The sequence below is a fragment of the Aotus nancymaae genome, unplaced genomic scaffold (assembly GCF_030222135.1).
Source record: "Aotus nancymaae isolate 86718 unplaced genomic scaffold, 86718_ANA_hifiasm-v0.15.2.pri h1tg000012l, whole genome shotgun sequence".
Taxonomy (NCBI): Eukaryota; Metazoa; Chordata; class Mammalia; order Primates; family Aotidae; genus Aotus; species Aotus nancymaae.
Window position 1 is genome coordinate 47,265,447 of NW_026988423.1, and position 18,349 is coordinate 47,283,795.

The 18,349-nt window shown below is 52.8% G+C and overlaps 1 protein-coding gene across 2 annotated transcripts in view; it reads right to left on the bottom strand.

Moving 5' to 3' along the window:
* Positions 1-18,349, bottom strand: part of CLIP2 (CAP-Gly domain containing linker protein 2) — a 97,961-nt gene that overhangs the window by 24,668 nt on the left and 54,944 nt on the right. Inside the window, exons 5-9 of one of the 2 annotated variants that reach the window (XM_064375649.1) lie at positions 16,982-17,195; positions 16,106-16,303; positions 13,676-13,779; positions 9,367-9,427; positions 1,183-1,287 (exon numbers count right to left, since the gene is read on the bottom strand). In XM_064375649.1, coding sequence (XP_064231719.1) covers positions 1,183-1,287; positions 9,367-9,427; positions 13,676-13,779; positions 16,106-16,303; positions 16,982-17,195 — 682 coding nt within the window. The remainder of the gene's footprint in view (positions 1-1,182; positions 1,288-9,366; positions 9,428-13,675; positions 13,780-16,105; positions 16,304-16,981; positions 17,196-18,349) is intronic. The other variant, XM_064375650.1, reaches the window with a different exon arrangement.

The following is an 18,349-nucleotide window of genomic DNA, read 5'->3' on the forward strand; positions in this document are numbered from 1 at the left end:
CATGCACACAGCCACTTGTGCACTGAGGCCACCGTGCAGAAACTGACCCCTGCTCCTTCCACACCTACACACTGTTTACTACGGTGCTTTTCCCAGTCATCGCTTGCTGCCTGTTTAAGCTTCCTCCCACGGGAACTGCTGGGGGGCGGCTGGCTGTTTGGATGTGAGTGCCTGCACAGAGTGCTGGACCCTGGCATGCATGGTAAGCCTGGAGGGGACTGCTGGGCCCAGAACAGGGACTCGGAACCATGTCCTGCACTCTGGAAGCCTCACCCACAAGCACAGCTGTTCCATGGCTCCGGGACCCATCACAGTCCCATTTCCTGGGGACACCTCCACTCCCGAAAAAGCCCCACCACTTCCTCAGCCCCAGGGCCTTCAGGCCGGCCCCTCCTGCCCCCATGTTTCAGGCTCCCTGGGCCAGAGAAACCGGGAAGGGATTTGCAGTTCCCGACCTCCTTCCTCTCCCCAGCCTCCTCAGCTAGGGAGACAGGAGGCATGGATCCATAGTTTCTGGGTCTGCCTACAGGACAGGCATTAGGGGCAGAACATTCCCAAGGGCCCCAAAACTTTGTTGTGGCAATGCATAGGGGGCCGTCTCACAGGACATTCTCAGCTACTGGGGCCATGAGCTGGGGAGCCAAGTCCCAAAAAAACAGACCACCCCCGCCCCCAACTCCACCCCAGTGAGCAACACTTAGCCAGGGAACATAAGCACATTTCTTTTTCTTGGTTTGTTTTTGAGGCGGAGTCTTGCTCTGTCACCGAGGCAGACCGTGCAGTGGCAGGATCTCGGCTCACCGCAACCTACACCCCCGGGTTCAAGCAATTCTCCTGCCTCAGCCTCCCAAGTAGCTGGAATCACAGGCATGCGCCACCACGCCCGGCTAATTTTTATACTTTTAGTAGAGACAGGGTTTCACCATGTTGGCCAGGCTGGTCTCGAACTCCTGACCTTAGGCGATCCACCCACCTCAGCCTCCCAAAGTGCTGGGATTTCGGGCGTGAGCGCCCAGCTGCATAAGCACATTTCTAAATCTTGACTTCCCTCCTCCAAGGGGGTACAAAAGAAAAAAAAAGATGATAGCAGCTAAAGAAAGTCAATAATGAAACAGAGAAGCCGGAGGGGGCATCAGAGGGCAAGGTGGCTGGCAGGCCAGGCGGGCGCGGTGGCGCGGTTACCCTGTTGTCCGCTAATTCTCGGAGCAGCCGCTCGGCCTGCGCCTTCTCCAGTAGCAGGCTCTGTTCCAGCTCCCCAATGCGCGCGTGCTCCAGCTGCGTCTGGGTCTGGTCCACCCAGGGTGGACACGGTGGGGTGGGGGCGGGGACGCAGGGAGGGGGGCACAGGGAAGAAGAAGCCGGAGAAAGAGAGAAGGAGAGAGAGAGAAAGAGAGGAGGCGTCATCTTCCGTGAACAAGGCGAGGAGAGCAGATTCATGAGCCAGAATTGCTCAGGGAAAGAGAGGAAGTCTGGGGAGGCAGGGGCGTGGGGCCTGACCCCCACCCCTTGCTGTGTCCCACTTGGGTCTGTGTAGGGCAGGGGGGAGGCTGCAGCCGTCCTCCCTCACTGGCACCTGCTTGGGGTAGCAATGGCTACCTCGCTTCTTTTCTGTTGCCCCCTCCACCCCCAACCAGCAGCCCTTGAGCTGCTCCTGGGGAGGGTCCCATCCTGTTCCCATTCCCCTGAGGCTGTCACTGGTTGTAGGCAAAGCATTCTGCACATAGGAGACCCTCCCCCAGGATGAGGAATAAATAAAGGACCCCAGGATTCCCGATCCACTCCCCCCAGGCCCATGCTAAAGGTGCAAGAACCCACAATACAAAAGATGTTTCCAAAATGTACCCGCCCCCTCCCGATTCTCTAGGCCCCAGCCTCCTCTAGGGAGGCTGGGCTGTGCCTCCCACCGCCGGGCCCCATCGGTGCCCACCCCCCAGACCCCACAGAGGACGCCTGGTCTCCAGAAATCACAAGGGCATTTTTGTCCCAGCCTGACAATATCCGCTTCATCTGCTGACAAAGGCCAGCATTCTCAGGGTGTCAAGGCTGGCATTTCCCATAACAGATCTTGGAAGGGAAGCCAGGGAGGGTGAGGATTTTCAGAGCCGGTTGAACACCCAAGTTCATTTTAGGGAGACGCTAGAGGGTGCTCTTTATTCTCCAGGAGAGAAGGGGTTAATCAGCTGCAGGGCAGTTCTGAAGGGGCAGGGCTTAGCAAATCAGCATCTAGGTGTGAAACCTGGAGTAAAAACCCGGAAACTCTTCATTGGTGAAGGTGTGAACGGACACCACCTGCTGAGAAATACTCCTGCGATTCATTAACAGACGTTGAGCTGATTACATCCTTTGGCCTATTTTATTTCTTGAATTTTCCTTAAGGAACAACAATAAAAAAGGGTCTCTCTCTCTCCCCTCCCCTTCCCACTCTCTTTTCTCTCCTTTCTCCCCCTCCTTGTCTCTCTCCTTCCCTGTCTCCCTTCTCCCTTTTTCCCTCTTTCCCTCCCTCTTTCTCTCCTGCCTCTCTCCTCCTCCTTTTTCTCTCTCTCTCCTTTCCTCTCTCCCCTCTGTCTCCCTCCCTCTCTCTTTCTCTCCTCTCCCTCCCTCCCCCACTCTCCTGCCTCCCTGGCAGTGTGTTCCAGTACCAACAAAAAGTCAGCCTGTCTCTTCCAGAAAATCACAAGCTCTGTCCCAGCCTAGCAGAGAGCCCCAGCCTCACCTCCCCACTAGTGGGCACAGCAGCTCTGCCTGGAACCCTCATAGATGGTGCACGATACATTCGGAACTGGTAGCCCCCACAGGCAAGAAAAAGCCTCCAGCTTCCCAATTTCAAGGGCACCTTCATTTGGTCCCACCCCGAAGGACTCCTTCCCTCACTTTCTTTCTTTTTTCTTTTCTTTTCTTTTTTTGAGATAGAGTTTCCCTCTTTTACTCAGGCTGGAGTGCCATGGCGTGATCTTGGCTCACTGCAACCTGCACCTCCCGAGTTCAAGAGATTCTCTAGCCTCAGCCTCCCGAGTAGCTGGGATTATAGGTGCCTACCCCCATACCGGGCTAATTTTTTTATTTTTAGTAGAGACAGGGTATCACCACATTGGCCAGGCTGGTCTCGAACCCCTAACCTCAGGTGATTCACCTGCCTTGGCTTCCCAAAATGCTGGGATTACAGGTATGAGCCACTGCGCCCAGCCCCTCAAAGAGTTTCTATTCTGGAGTGGGGAGGGGGCAATGTAAACCATAAAAGCATAGTGAAGAGCATTCCAGATTATGATCTGCACTGTGAACAGATAGCACTGGGGAGAGAGTAGCTGGAATGAAGGTGAAATAGGGGAAACATGTAATTCACACAAGCCCTGAAGGATAAGGGACTCCTCGTACAAGGCAGGCACAAGCGTTTCAGGTGGGGGGAACCAGTGTGTACAAAAGCTCAGAGGCAGGACACAGCTTGTGGTGTTCCAGAAACAGAGAAAAGCCTGGAGAATGGTAACTTAGGGGCAGGGATATGAGACAGGGCTGGGACGAGGAGGGTGGTTGGATCCTGGGGTCTTCTCTGGCTCGCTCTACAGAGCCTAGATGATACCTAGTGTAGCGGTGCCAGATGTGTGAGCAGGAAAGAGGCAGGATCTGATTTCCATAGTAATTAATCTTTTTTTTTTTGAGACAGAGTCTCTCTCTGCTGCCCCAGGCTGGAGTGCAGTGGTGCAAGCCTGACTCACAGCAACCTCCACTTCCTGAGTTCAAGAGATTCTCCTGCCTCAGCCTCCCAAGTAGTTGGGATTACAAGCAGGCACCACCACGCCTGGCTAATTTTTGTATTTTTAGTAGAGATCGGGTTTTGCCATGTTGGCCAGACTGGTTTGGAACTCCTGACCTCAAATGATCCGCCTGCCTTGACCTCCCAAAGTGCTGGGACTACAGGTGTGAGCCATTGTGCCTAGCCATATTTTTTAAAATTTTATTTATAACCAGGCGCGGTGGCTCACATCTGTAATCCCAGCACTTTGGAAAGCCAAGATGGGCAGATCACCTGAGGTCAGGAGTTTGAAACCAGCCTGACCAACATGGAGAAACCTCATCTCTACCAAAAATACCAAATTAGCCAGGTGTGTTGGAGCATGCCTGTAATCCCAGCTACTCGGGAGGCTGAGGCAGGAGAATCACTTGAACCCGGGAGGGAGAGGTTGCGGTGAGCTGAGATCGCACCATTGCACTCCAGCCTGGGCAACAAGAGCAAAACTCCATCTCAAAAAAAAAAAATTATTTATTTATTTTTAGAGATGGGGTCTTGCTCTGTCACCCAGGCTGGAGTGCAGTGGTGCCATCATAGCTCACTGTAGCCTCAACCTCCTGGGCTCAAAGGATCCTCCCGCCTCAGCCTCCTGAGTAGCGATAACCACAAGCATGTGCTACCATGCCTCGTGAATTTTTTATTTTACTTACTTTGTTTCTTTGTTTCTTCTTTTTTTTTGAGACAGGATCTCACTTTGTCACCCAGGCTGGAGTGCAGTGGTGCAATCTCGGCTCACTGCAACCTCCACCTTCCAGGTTCAAGCGATTCTCCTGCCTCAGCCTCCTGAGTAGCTGGGATTACTGGTGCCCGCCACCACTCCTGGCTAATTTTTGTATTTTTAGTAGAGACGGGGTTTGACCACATTGGCCATGCTGGTCTTGAACTCCTGACTTCAAGTGATCCACCCACCTTGGCCTCCCAAAATGCTGGGATTACAGGTGTGAGCCACCGCGTCCAGCCAGAATACTTGAATTTTTGTAGAGATGGGGTCTCACTTTGCTGCCCAGTCTGGTCTCTAACTCCTGGCCCCGAGTGACCCTCCTACCTCTACCTCCCAAGTGCTGGGATTGCCGGCATGAGCCACCGCACCTGGCCTGATTTACATTTTTAAAAGATTGGGCCATATGACGTCTGGGATGTGGGAGGAGGTCCTGGGTCAGGGCATGGCTGAAATAGGACTAGCGGTGAGTTAATAACTGTTGAAGCTGAGTGACTGGTAAATGGAAGTTCATTATACTGTCTTCTCTATTTTTGTATAGACTTAAAAATTTCCAACATTAAAAATGAAAAAAAATTTTAAAAAAGACTAGATTCAGTGTGGAGAATGGACTTTGGAGGAACAGAAGATGCAACAGAGCGCTGTCTACAGCACAGTGCTGGGGCTTGGCCCAGGGAGGCAGCTGTGGGGATGTGTGTTATTTTGAAGGCGAGGTCAAGAGGATTTTTTTTTGAGACGGAGTCTTGCCCTGTCGCCTAGGCTGGAGTACACTGGCGTGATCTTGGCTCACTGCAACCTCCACCTCCCAGGTTCAAGCGATTCTCCTGCCTCAGCCTCCCGAGCAGCTGGGATTATAGGTGCCTGCCACCACACCCGGCTAAATTTTTGTATCTTTAGTAGAGACGGGGTTTCACCATGTTGGCCAGGCTGGTTTCAAACTCCCGACCTCAGGTGATCCACCCACCTCAGCCTCCCAAAGTGCTGGTATTACAGGCATGAGCCACTGCGCCTGGCTTTTTTTTTTTTTTATTTTTTGACACAAGGTCTTGCTCTTGTTCTGTTGCCCAGGCTGGAGTGCAGTGGTGTATTCACAGCTCACTGCAGACTCAATGCCCAGGCTCAAGCGATCCTCCCACCTCAGTCTCCCAAGTAGCTAGCACCATAGGCATGCATTGCCATACATGGATAATTTTTCCATTTTGGGTAGAGACAAGGTCTCCCTATATTGCCCAGGCTAGTCTTGAACTCCTGAGCTTAAGCAATCCTCCCGCCTTGGCTTCCCAAAGTGCTTGGGTTATAAGCGTGTGCCACCATGAATGCTTTATTTTTTTTTTTTGAGACGCAGTTTCACTCTTGTTACCCAGGCTGGAGTGCAATGGCGCGATCTCGGCTCACCGCAACCTCCGCCTCCTGGGTTCAGGCAATTCTCCTGCCTCAGCCTCCTGAGTAGCTGGGATTACAGGCACGCGCCACCATGCCCAGCAAATTTTTTGTATTTTTAGTAGAGACGGGGTTTCACTATGTTGGCCAGGATGGTCTCAATCTCTTGACCTCATGATCCACCTGCCTCGGCCTCCCAAAGTGCTGGGATTACAGGCGTGAGCCACCGCGCCCGGCATTTTTTTTTTTTAACGCCTTATTTTTTAATATTTTTGTAGACACAGGGTCTTGTTCTGTTGCCCAGGCTGATCTCAAATTCCTGGGCTCAAGCAATCCTCCTGTCTCAGGCTCCCAAAGCACTGGGATTACAGGCATGAGCCACCATCCCCAGAAAGCTGTGTGGATTTGGGGGACAATTCCTGAGATGGGAACTGTAAGGGGGGTTGTGATAGGGAAGGCATGGATAGAGGACATGGAACTGAGAGCCGTGGTTAGGACACATTCCATTTGGGATGGGGTCCCGGGTTGAATAGTGTCCTCTTAAATTTCATGCCCACTCAGAACCTCAGAATTTGACCTTAGCCAGGCATGGTGGCTCACACCTATAATCCCAGAACTTTGGGAGGCCAAGGCAGGAGATCACTTGAGCTTAGAAGTTTGAGGCCAGCCTGGGCAATATAGTGAGACCCCATCTCTATAAAAGTTGAACAAAATAAAGAACGAATGTGACCTTATTTAGAATAGGGTCTTGGACATGTAATTAGTTACAATAAAGGCTACTGGATTAGGACTGAATTAGAGTGGGTCCTAAATTCAGTGACTGGCGCCTGCATAAGATGGCGAAGTGCCACAAAGGGGAAGGTGGCAAAGTGACACAGGCAGAGATTGGACTGATGCAGTTATACAGGCCAAGGAGCACAAAGAACTGCAGGCAATCCTACTGGAAGCTAGGACAGAGGATGGAGCAGATTCTCCAACTTCTGGATTTCAGACTTCTTTTTTTTTTTTTTTTTTAGAAATGGAGTCTCACCCTGCCACCCAGGCTGGAGCGCAGTGGCACAATCTCAGCTCACTGCAACCTCCACCTCCTGAGGAAATGATTCTCCTGCCTCAGCCTCCAGAGTAGCTGGGATTACAGGCGCCCGTCACCATGCCTAGCTAATTTTGTATTTTTGGTAGAGATGGGGTTTCGCCATGTTGGCCGGGCTGGTCTCGAACTCCTGACCTCAAGTGATCCACCCGCCTCTGCCTCCCAAAATGCAGGGAATACAGGCGCAAGCCACCACACCCGGCCTTGACTTTAGACTCCTGGCCTCCAGAACTGCAAGGGCCTATGTCTGTGTTGTTTTAAGCCATGAGTTACTGCAGCCCCTGGAAATTGATGCAGATGCTTACTTCTTCCTCAATTGGTTGGAGATGTCAAGTGGGCATGGCAGAGGGAGCTTGGGGAGGACTCTGGAACTCATGGGAGCTTATCCAAGCATGGAGGCCACAGACTGGAAGCTCTCAGGGCGAGTGTGGACAACGGGTGAACAGTCTGGGACTAAGCCCTTGGATGGGCCAACGTTCAGAGATCAGGAAGGAGGAGATGCCAGCAGAAGAGGCTGGGGAGTTGGAATGGGGCATCTTATTGTGTAGCTAGAGGAGTGTGGACAGGAGGGAAAATCATGAGCCTGAGAAACTCCTGAAGAGTTTTGCAATGAAGACAGGCAGAGAGGTGGGGTGATAAACCTGGAGGGGACCAGGAGGTCAAAGAGGGGCTCTAGTTTTTATTTTTGACTTTTAAGATGGAGGGGGGCAGTTGTGATGGCTCATGCATGTAATCTCAGCCTTTGGGAGGCCGAAGATTGCTTGAACCAAGAGTTTCAGTGAGTTTCAGACCCACCTAGACAATATAGCAAGACCCCGCCTCCCCCCCGCCCAAAAAAAATTAGCTGTATATGGTGGCACACACCTGCAGTCCCAGCTACTTGGGAGGCTGAGGCAAGAACATCACTTGAGCCCAGGAAGTAGAGCCCAGATCATGCCACTGTACTCCAGTCTAGGCAACAGAGTGAGATCCTGTCTCCAGAAAAAGAAAAAAAAAAAAAAAAAAGGGTGGGGATAAAGGGATGAGTGGGACTTTGGTCATTTTGCCTTCTGGTTGCCATAAGTATGATCACAATTCAGTTTGTTACAATAAAACGTCGTATGGGGATTTTGCAGCCCTTTGGACTGACTTAGCTGTCTGTCAATGTCTGTCCCGCTCCCTGCCTCTCTCAGCCAGAGCCGATTGGATCCCGGGTGGACCCCTATTCAGAGCCAGCCGGCCCATTGGCTACCCCTGGGACCAATCAGAGCCTCCCTTGATGACAGCTGGTAGGTAGTGGGCGGGACTGGGAGAAGCAGGGAGCCCGGGAGACACAGTGGGAAACATTGTGTGACCCCAGGCCACATCAGAGGGGGGCCCTGAGTAAGGGGGATATGGATGGGCTTAGCTCCTGATGCTGTTTCTGGCTCCAGTCCCCTAAAGTGCCTGCCCTCGGGGGCTGTGAACTTTCCTACAGCCCTTCAGGAAGCCCCCTTGGTGACTGGAGCTGGCATGGGGGTCTCTGTTCCTGTCAACCACAGGTGCTTTTCCCATAAGCCCACCCAACCCTGCAGGAGGGCAGCTGCCAACGAAAAAGTCAGCCAGGAGCAACCACGTGGCCTGCCCCTTGGCTAAGAGGGAAACTTAATCAGAACATGCTGAGCTGGGCTGAGGCTCTGGAACCAGGTTGTGCCCCAACATCCTTTTTTTTTTTCTGACACAGTCTCAACACAAAACAAAACGAAAACAGACACGATCGTAGCTCACTGCAGCCTCCATCTCCCAGACTCAAGCAATGCTCCAGCCTTAGCCTCCCCGGGTAGCTGGGACCACAGGTGCATACAACCATGCTCGGCTAACTTTTAAAACTTTTTTGTAGAGGTGGGGTCTTGCTATATTGCCCAGGCTGGTCTTGAACTCCTGGGCTCAAGTGATCCTCCTGCCTTGACCTCCTGAAGTGCTGAGATTACAGGCATGAGCCACCACACCTGGCTCCCTGGGTCTCTGAGCCTCAGTTTTCCTACCTATAAATTCTGTGACTCAGCAAGCTACTTTCCGCCGAAATTTTACCTGGAATCCAAGATGAACGAAGGGGTACCTTTAGAGTTACTGCCCAAGAAGAAGGGACGGGGACCTCAGCCACTCCATCCTGGGGCCCAGCCTCCCATCTGCCCTGCCCTGCGTTCATCTTACCAACCCCATCCAGCTGCTGAGGTGGGGAACACAGTCCCCCTGGAGGCTCCTGGGGCTGAGCCACTCACACCTGACACTACGCCTTTGATCTTTCCCCATTTTCCCCCCAGGACCCTTCCCCGGGGCAGGGGGCAAAGTTGCTGCTAGACCTCATGACCATATGCACTAGCAAGGGCCAGCCCCGTGCTGAGCATGCCCAGGGGAGAGGCCTCTGACTGTTACCTCCAGGTCTCCCTTGGTGATGGACTCCTCCTCCACGCGGAACTGCAGATCCTCCACCTTCCTGTAGGAGAGGGAAAGAGCCGGCTGACCTGGCTTTGCCCAGAGTGACAGCCTTCACCAAGTGAGCAGCAGCAGAGAGGCGAGGCCATCAGAATGGCCCAGAGTCCACACTCAGACGATGCAGAGGGAACCGTCCCAGCAGAACAGGGATCTGCCCAGAGTCCTATGGCTGAGCGGGGCACAGCATCCTGGAAAGCTCTAGACATCCCAACCTGCTGACCTGCACTCAAGGAAGAACCACCAATAACTCTTCCTCCCCAGGGTGGTGGGAAATAAAATAAAGGACAGGGTGGCCTAGGGATGTGAGTGACAACACTATTTTCTTCCCTTCCTTCCCTGCCCTCCCTCCCTCCCTCCCTCCCTCCTTCCTTCCTTCCCTCTGTCCCTCCCTCCCTCTTTCCTTCCCTCCCTCCTTCCTTCCTTCCCTCCGTCCCTCCCTCCCTCCTTCCTTCCTTCTCTTTCTGTTTGTTTCTTTCTTTTTTCTCTTCTTTTCTTTCTTTTGAGACAGAGTCCGGCTCTGTTGCCCAGGATGGAGTGCAGTAGCATGATCTTAGCTCACTGCAGCCTCTGCCTCCGCCTCCACCTCCCGGTTTCAAGCGATTCTCCTGCCTCGACCTCTGGAGTAGCTGGGGTTATAGGCATATACCACCATGTCCAGCTAATTTTTTTTTTTTAAGAGAGTCTCACTCTGTCACCCAGGCTGGAGTGCAACGGTGTGGTCTCGGCTCATTGCAATCTCCACCTCCCAGGTTCAAGCAATTCTCCCGCCTCAGCATCCCGAGTAGCTGGGATTACAGGTGCCTGCCACCATGCCTGGCTAATTTTTGTATTTTTAGTAGAGATGGGGTTTCGCCATGTTAGCCAGGCTGGTCTCGAACTCCTGGCCTCAAGTGATCCACCCACCTTGGCCTCCCAAAGTGCTGGGATTACAGGCGTGAGCCTCTGTGCCCAGCCGACTACGCTGTTTTCATCACTGCAAGGAACAGACAATACCACAAGGAATAAGCCCTGGGGAGGAAAAAAGGAGGGGAGGAAAGTGGGCTGCCTTCGCTGTTGACCCTGTTCTCATCACAGGCCTCAAAATTGGGGGTCAGGGTCCCAATCCCCACTCCCAGGGCTGCCTCTAGATGTGGAAGGTCCAGGCCTTCAGGGCCAGCCTCAGGGAGACACACTGAGCCACACACCTGTCAAGAGAGTGCAGGGGAGACACACAGGCCCACCCCTCTTTATAGGAACACATAACCTCTCAAAGCTGCTCTCCCTGAGTCCTCCTAACAGCTCTCAGCATAGCAAGGAGGAATCAGGCCCAGAGAGGGCAAGTGACCTGCCCAAGGCCACACAGCAAGCACTGGGCAAGGCAGGGACTTGCACCTGAGCCCCTTCTGATCACAACTCCACGATGCCTTCAAGATCTGTGTTTGTGGCTGAGCACAGTGTCTCATGCCTATAATCCCAGCACTTTAGGAGGCTGAGGCGGGCAGATCACTTGAGTCCAGGAGACAGAGACCAACCTGAGCAACATGGCGTAACCCCATCTCCACTAAAAATATAAAAATTAGCAGGGCATGGTGGTGAGAGCCTGTAATCCCAGCTACTCGGGAGGCTGAGGCAGAAGAATTGCTTGAACCCAGGAGGCAGAGTTGCAGTGAACCAAGATCGTGCCACTGCACTCCAGCCTGGGTGTCAGAGTGAGATTCTGTCTTAAAAAAAAAAAAGAAAATAAAAAGATCTGTGTTTGTTTGTTGGCATCAGGCACATTGCCATGGGAACCAGATGTGTGGGCCCCTACGGCTGTCTCAGGCAGATATAAATACACCCTCATCTCCCTGAATCCGACAGGAACGACAGCTTATGGAGCACAGGTGCCAGCTGAAAGCCCACAGAACAGACCCAATTGGGGGTGCTGGGGATGGGGGCTGGCTGCTGCCTTCGGACGGGGGAGGGAGATGTAGGCATCTGGGCATCGTCTAGGAGGTAAAGAGGATCCCAGGCCAAAGCAAACCTCTGTCCACTGTCAGCTTTGTGTCCTACCAGGTGACCCAGGGCTGAGTTGGCCAGAGTCCCCGCCTGGTGTCTTTGGTTGGAAGGCTGCCGGGGAGATGGGTCCTGCTTGTGTCTTTTCTTTTGAGGTGGAGCCTCACTCTGTCACCCAGGTTGGAGCGCAATGGTACAATCTTGGTTCACTGCAACCTCCGCCTCCTGGGTTCAAGTGATTCTCCTGCCTTAGCCCCGCGAGCTGCTGGGATTAGAGGTGCTCACCACCAGGACCAGCTAATTTTTGTATTTTTGGTAGAGACCAACAGGTTTCACCATATTGGCCAGGCCCGTCTCAAACTCCTCATCTCAGGTGATCCACCTGCCTGTTTTGTTTTTGAGACAGTCTCACTCTGTTACCCAGGCTGGAGTGCAATGGTGTGGTCTCGGCTCGCTGCAACCTCCACCTCCCAGGTTCAAGCAATTCTCACACTTCAGCCTCCCAAGTATCTGGGATTATAGGTGTGAGCCACCATGCCTGGCCAAGTTTTGTATTTTTAGCAGAGATGGAGTTTCTCCATGTTGGCCAGGCTGGTCTCAAACTCCTGACCTCAGGTGATCCGCCTGCCTTGGCCTCCCAAAGTGCTGGGATTACAGGCGTGAGCCACCACACCTGGCCAGCTGTGACACTGAAAGCGATGACACCAGCAAAGCATGCAACACAGGGCTAACACCTGGACACGGGGCGTTTCAGGAGTCCCTTGGCTGCTATTTCTCTTAGCCTCAGTTTCCTGGTATGTAAAATGGGAATGGATACAAAAAATTAGCTGGGCTTGATGGCATGTGCCTGTAGTCCCAGCTACCTGGGAGGCTGAGGTGGGAGGACTGCATGAAGCCGGAAGGTTAAGGCTGCAGTGAGCTATGGCTGAGCTACTGCACTCCAGCCTGGGTGACAGAGTGAGACCCTGTCTCAAAAAGAAAAAATAAATAAAGGAGGCCAGGCACGGTGGCTCATGCCTGTAATCCCAGCCCTTTGGGAGGCCAAGGCGGGCAGATCACCTGAAGTCAGGAGTTCAAGACCAGCCTGACCAACATGGAGAAACTCTGTCTCTACTAAAAATACAAAATTAGCTGGGTGTGGTGGCGCATGCCTGTAATCCCAGCTACTCGGCAGGGGCTGAGGCAGGAGAATCGCTTGAACCCGGAAGACGGAGGTTTTGGTGAGCCGAGATCATGCCATTGCACTCCAGCCTGGGCGACAAGAGTGAAACTCCATCTCAAAACAAAACAAAACCAAATTAGCTGGCACGGTGGCACGTGCCTGTAATCCCAGCTACTTTGGGAGGCTGAGGCAGGAGAATCGCTCAAACCCAAGAGGTGGAGATTGCAGTGAGGTAAGATCGCACCATTGTACTCCAGCCTGGGCAACAAGAGTGAGACTCCATCTGAATGGAGGGGAGGGGACGGAAATGGAGTCCCAGGACGTGGTGACATGCACGCCACTCATGGGTCTCGGCCCAGGGTGGGGGCGGGGTGCACTGTAAGTGTGAACTGGCTCACAGTGGAGGGGTAGGGGCGTTAGGCCTTCTTCCTAGCACATGACTCCCCAGGGACACCTGCTGTGATAACCAACCTCCCTCCCTTCCACCACCCCCAGCTATTGTCTTCTCAATATTCTGCCGGAGAGAGCAGGAACAGTGACCTCTGTGCAATGAACGACTGTGGTGTTCCAAGGCCGGGCACAATGCTTCATGCCTGCACTTTGGGAGGCTGAGGCGGGTGGATAGCTTGAGGTCAGGGGTTCGAGACCAGCCTGGTCAACGTGCCGAAACCCCATCTCTACAAAAAATACAAAAGTTAGCCAGGTGTGGTGGGGCACACCTGTGGTCCCAGCTACTCAGGAAGCTGAGGTGGGAGGATCGCTTGAACCCAGAGGTCAAGACTGTACTCCAGCCTGGGTGACAGAGTGAGACTCTGTTTCAAAAAAAGTTTTAAAATGTGGTGTCCCTGTGTGCCCGGCACTGTGCTGGGTCCTTTACTCCAGTGATATGACTTCTCCCAGCCGCCTGCAGAAGACAGGACCAGCATCCCACTTTACAGATGGGAAGACTGAGGCCCAAGAGCTCAGGTCACCAGCCCAGGGTGACACAGTCAGGCGTGGTGGGGGCAGGACTGGAACCTGGGTCCGCTCTTCCCAAGCCTGCCCTCTTCCTCATCCTCCTTAAGGGGGCTCAGGGAGAACGTCCTCCCCGGGCGAGGGTGGGCTGGCACGTACCTCCTCTCCTCCTCCAGCTGGTTGGACAGGTCCACCTTCTCTTTCCGCACGCTGTCCACCAGCAGCCGGGCTCGCTGCAGCTTCTCCTCGGCTTCTGCAACATACTGGGCCCCCAGGGAAGGGCCAGGACATGGTCAGCATGCTCTAGGGTGTGGGGTCCAGGTTGGGGGTGTGGTAGGAGAGAGGTGAGGAGCCGGGGCTGGAACCCCAGTCACCCCGACTCCCCTGGTGGCCTCTGCAGGGCATGCACAGTGGGCCTGGGTATGAAGGAGGGGACCCAGCAGGAACAAGAGAGGCAGATGCAGGACCCTCAGGCCCACATGCCCTCAGCACCTGCCACCCGCCTCAACCCACAAGGACCTAAGACCTGTTGTCTTGTCTGTGCCTCATCAAAGCACAGCCATGAACTTGGCCTTATTGATCCTGGCGTCCAAGGAGGGGCAAGCCAGACCCCAAATGGGGACAGAGGCCCAGGAGGGAGCTCTCCCACCAGAAACAAGTATCGGAGAAAAAAAACAGACACGAGACAGCAGCAGACCCAAAGCTCGGAGCAAGGAGTCACTTCCCTGAAATCCAACCCTAGAATCTGCTCAAAAGAATAATCTGAAATGTAGACAGACAGTCATATATAAATAATTTTTTTTTTTTGAGACAGAGTCTCGTTCTGTCACCCAGGCTGGAGTGCAGTGGCATGATCTTGGTTCACTGCAACCTCTGCCTCCCAGGTTCAAGTGATTCTCCTGCCTTAGCCTCCCAGGTAGCCAGGACTACAGGCATGTGCCATCACACCTGGCTCATTTTTTGTATTTTTAGTGGAGACAGGGTTTCACCGTGTTGGCCAGGATGGTCTCGATCTCTTAACCTCGTGATCCGCCCACCCTGGCCTCCCAAAGTGCTAGGATTAAAGGTGTGAGCCACTGCACCTGGCTGTAAAAAAAAAATTTGCTACAGTGATATGTAGAAAGACCGAAAAATTGGCCCGGCGTGGTGGTTCATGCCTGTAATCCTAGCCTTTTGGGAGGTTGAGGTGGGCAGAGCACTCGAGGCCAGGAGTTAGAGACCAGCCTGGCCAACGTGGTGAAACCCTGTCTCTACTAAGAATACAAAAATTAGATTCGCTGGGTGTCGTGGCACACACCTGTAGTCCCAGCTACTAAGGAGACTGAGACAGAATCACTTGAATCCAGGAGGGAGAGGTTGCAGTGAACCGAGATTGCATCACTACACTCCAGCCTCAGTGACAGAGCGAGACTCCATCTCAAAAAAAGAAACAAGTGAAAAATTGGAAATAATCTCAACAGCAGGGGACTAGTGACATCAGATGTCAGTAAGGACATCGCCTGTGATAGGCAGCAATGCAGCCAGCATGACAGGGAAGACGTGGGGCACGGTGGCTCATGCCTGTAATTGCAGTGCTTTGAGAGACCAAGGTGGGAGGGTCACTTGAGGCCAGGAGTTTCAGACCAGCCTGGGTAACATAGTAAGACCCCATCTCCACAAAAAATACACAACTTAGCTGGGCATGGTAACTTGCACCTATGGTCATAGCTCTCAGGAGGCTGAGGTGGGAAGATTGCTTGGGGCAACAAAGCAAGGCCCTGTCTATTAAAAAAATAAAAAATAAATAAAATAAAAGGATGATGAAGAATTTTCCAGAACCTAGAAAATGCTTGCAGTATGGTGGTAAGTGGGGGCAGGGGGGCGGGAAGCAGGCAGCACTTTGGAAGGTCAAGGATTGCTTGAGGCCAGGAGTTCGAGACCAGCCTGACCAACATAGCAAGACCTCATCCCTACACTTAAAATATTTTTAAAAAATTAAAAAGCAGGACCGAGCATGGTGGCTCCCCTGTAACCCCAGCACTTTGGGAGGCTGAGGCGGGCAGATCACTTAAGGTCAGGAGTTCGAGACCAGCCTGGCCAACATGGTGAAACCCTATCTATACTAAAAATATAAAAATTAGCTGGGTTTGGGGGCAGGCACCTGTAACCCCAGCTACTCGGGAGGCTCAGGCAAGACAATCACTCGAACCCGGGAGGTGGAAGTTGCAGTGAGCCAAAATTGCGCCACTGCACTCCAGCCTGGGTGACAGAGCGAGACTCCATCTAAAAATAAATAAATAAAAAATAAAATAGAAGATTGCTTATAGCCATTATTGGAAAATAAATAAATAAATAAATAATAAAATAAGAGAATACACAAGTTTATAGCCAGATTCTGAAAGTAGATGTACATATCCTTACACGTAGGCAGAAAAGACTGGAAGGAAATTCACCAGGTCACTGAGGCTTATCCGTGGAGACTGGGGACGGGTACTGCTTGTGTTACCTTCATATTTCTCTGCACCCACCCCCGACGGTCTCTGCTCTGGGTGGGTGAGACTCTATGAGGCTGGCTGGAGAAGGTCCACCCCAGCCCCACCTGCCACCCACCTGCTCATGCTGTGCCTTGAGCAGGGCGATCTCCTTCTCCACCTCACAGATGTGGCTCGTGGCCTTGGCCACCTCGGCCCGCTCCAGGTCTCGTTCGGCCAGCAACTGCTCAATGTGCTGCTGCTTCTCCTTCAGTGCCTCCTGCAAGGCCGTGGTGCCCGAGATCTTGCGGGCGTAGCGTGAGGAGGTCTCCGTGAGCTGCAGGAAGGTGTGGGTGCAGGCAGGTGTCAGGGATCTGAAGCACTGCAGGGCAGGCTGGCTCTGTCCCGCCTAACCTAAAGCAACCCAGCAGGTGGGGCCCCAAGTGCCTTGACCCCCAGGGTCCTGCTCTTCCCCTCCCAGTAATCTGACATCCTGTCCCCTGCTGTCTCACTCAGGTGGGAATCCTAATGTTTGAGATTCAGGAAACTCCCCATCTCAGGAGAGTCAGCTCCTGATAGCCAGAGCCTCTGACTCCCTCACTTTGGCCCCTTTTTTTCCTGAGGCAGATTTTTTTTTTCCCCCGAGGTAGGAGGAACCTCCAACCCTAGATTGGGTTTGGACAGAAGGCACTCTGCCCATAGCCACTGAGCAGCCTCCTCTTTTCCCTTCATCCAGAGTCCAATGCCAACCTTTCTGAACCCCCTGCCCTGCATCTGAATAACCCTCCTTAACTTCCAGAGAAAGGTTCAGGTTAAATAAATCACTTATATAAAAATAACAATAAATATAAATGGCTCAATCTTCCCTATTAAAAGACATGCACTTTCAACTTTATTCAAAAATCCGAAACTGGAACTGTAAGTCAGGGGCATACCAGGACACCTGGATCTCTATACATCCTCACCCCTCCCAAAATGTACACCAGAGAACCCCCTTCTGCAGCCCCACCCTCACCAGGCCACTGCGGCTGGGCCGGCCCCCCACGGAGGAGGCCACAGAGCTGACAGAGCTGATGGAGGAACTGCTGGGACTGTGGGTCAGTGCTGACACACCCATGGCCATACGCTTGGTCTTCTTGGCCTTGGCTGGGCTGGTAGATGGGAAGCCGATACGGATCACCTTGTGGATGGGTGCAAAGAGACCAAATTTGGGTGGGCACTGGAAGTACCTGTGGAAGCAAGAGAGACCCACACTGCTGTCACAGCCCCACAGCCTGGAGCCTCCCCTCCCTCCTCTGCCTCTTCAGTGCCAGGCACAAAGAGAGAAAGACACCTCCTTGGAGCCCATCTGGAAAGACACTCCAAGGTGGAAATCTTCCAGATGGATAGATAGGACTCTCACAAAGAGGATAGGGTGAGTAGGGTCTCAGGGTCTCTGCAGCTATGAACAGCCAATGAGGATACCCTTGGAAGTAGGAAATAATTACTGGGACCCACATTGTGCCAACTGCTCATCTCCATTCCCCAAAGTTAACTACATTCACAAATGAGAAAATTAGGCTCAGAGAGGTTAAGTAGCTTGCTCACAGTCACACAGCTAGTTACGTGGCTAAGCTGGGACTGGACCTCCAGTTTGCTGGGCTCCCACAGACTGTTCAGAGACCCCAGCCACAGCTGCAGCTCCATTCTCAGGCTACCCTCAGACCACCCCCAGAATGAAACAATCCCACCAGCTCTCTGCCCACAGAGTCCCTGTATGGAGAAGAAAAATCTTGAAAGAGACACCTTGGGGTGGGGTGGGGGCTGCTGTCCAACCAGCCCCTGAATTCTGAAAGCAAAAGTGAGTCAAGAGAAACATTCATTTTGCAAACAGGAAGGCAAAACACTGCCACGGGAACCCCGGATTCTCGTCTTCTCTCAAAATCTCTCTGGTCATGGATTCTACACTGGACCACGAGAAGTGGGATCATCCAGTTTCGTTTTTCTTTTCTCTCTTTCTTTTCTTCCTCTTTCTTTCTTCCTCTTTTCTTTCCTTTCTTTCTCTCTCTTTATTTCTGTCTCTCTCCTTTCTTTTCTTTCTCTCTCTCTCTCTCTCTCAACAGGGTCTCGCTCTGTCACCTAGGCTGGAGTGCAGTGCCACGATCATAGCTCACTGCAGCCTCCGCCTTCTGGGTTCATGCAATCCTCCCACCTCAGCCTCCAGAGTAGCTGAAACCACAGGTGTGTGCCATCACACCTGGCTAATTTCTGTATCGTTTCTACAGACGGGGTTTTGCTATGTTGCCCAGCTTAGTCCTGAACTCCTGGCTTCCAGTGATCCTCCAGCCTCAGCCTCCCATAGTGCTGGGATTACAGATGTGAGTCACCATGCCTGGCCCCCGTC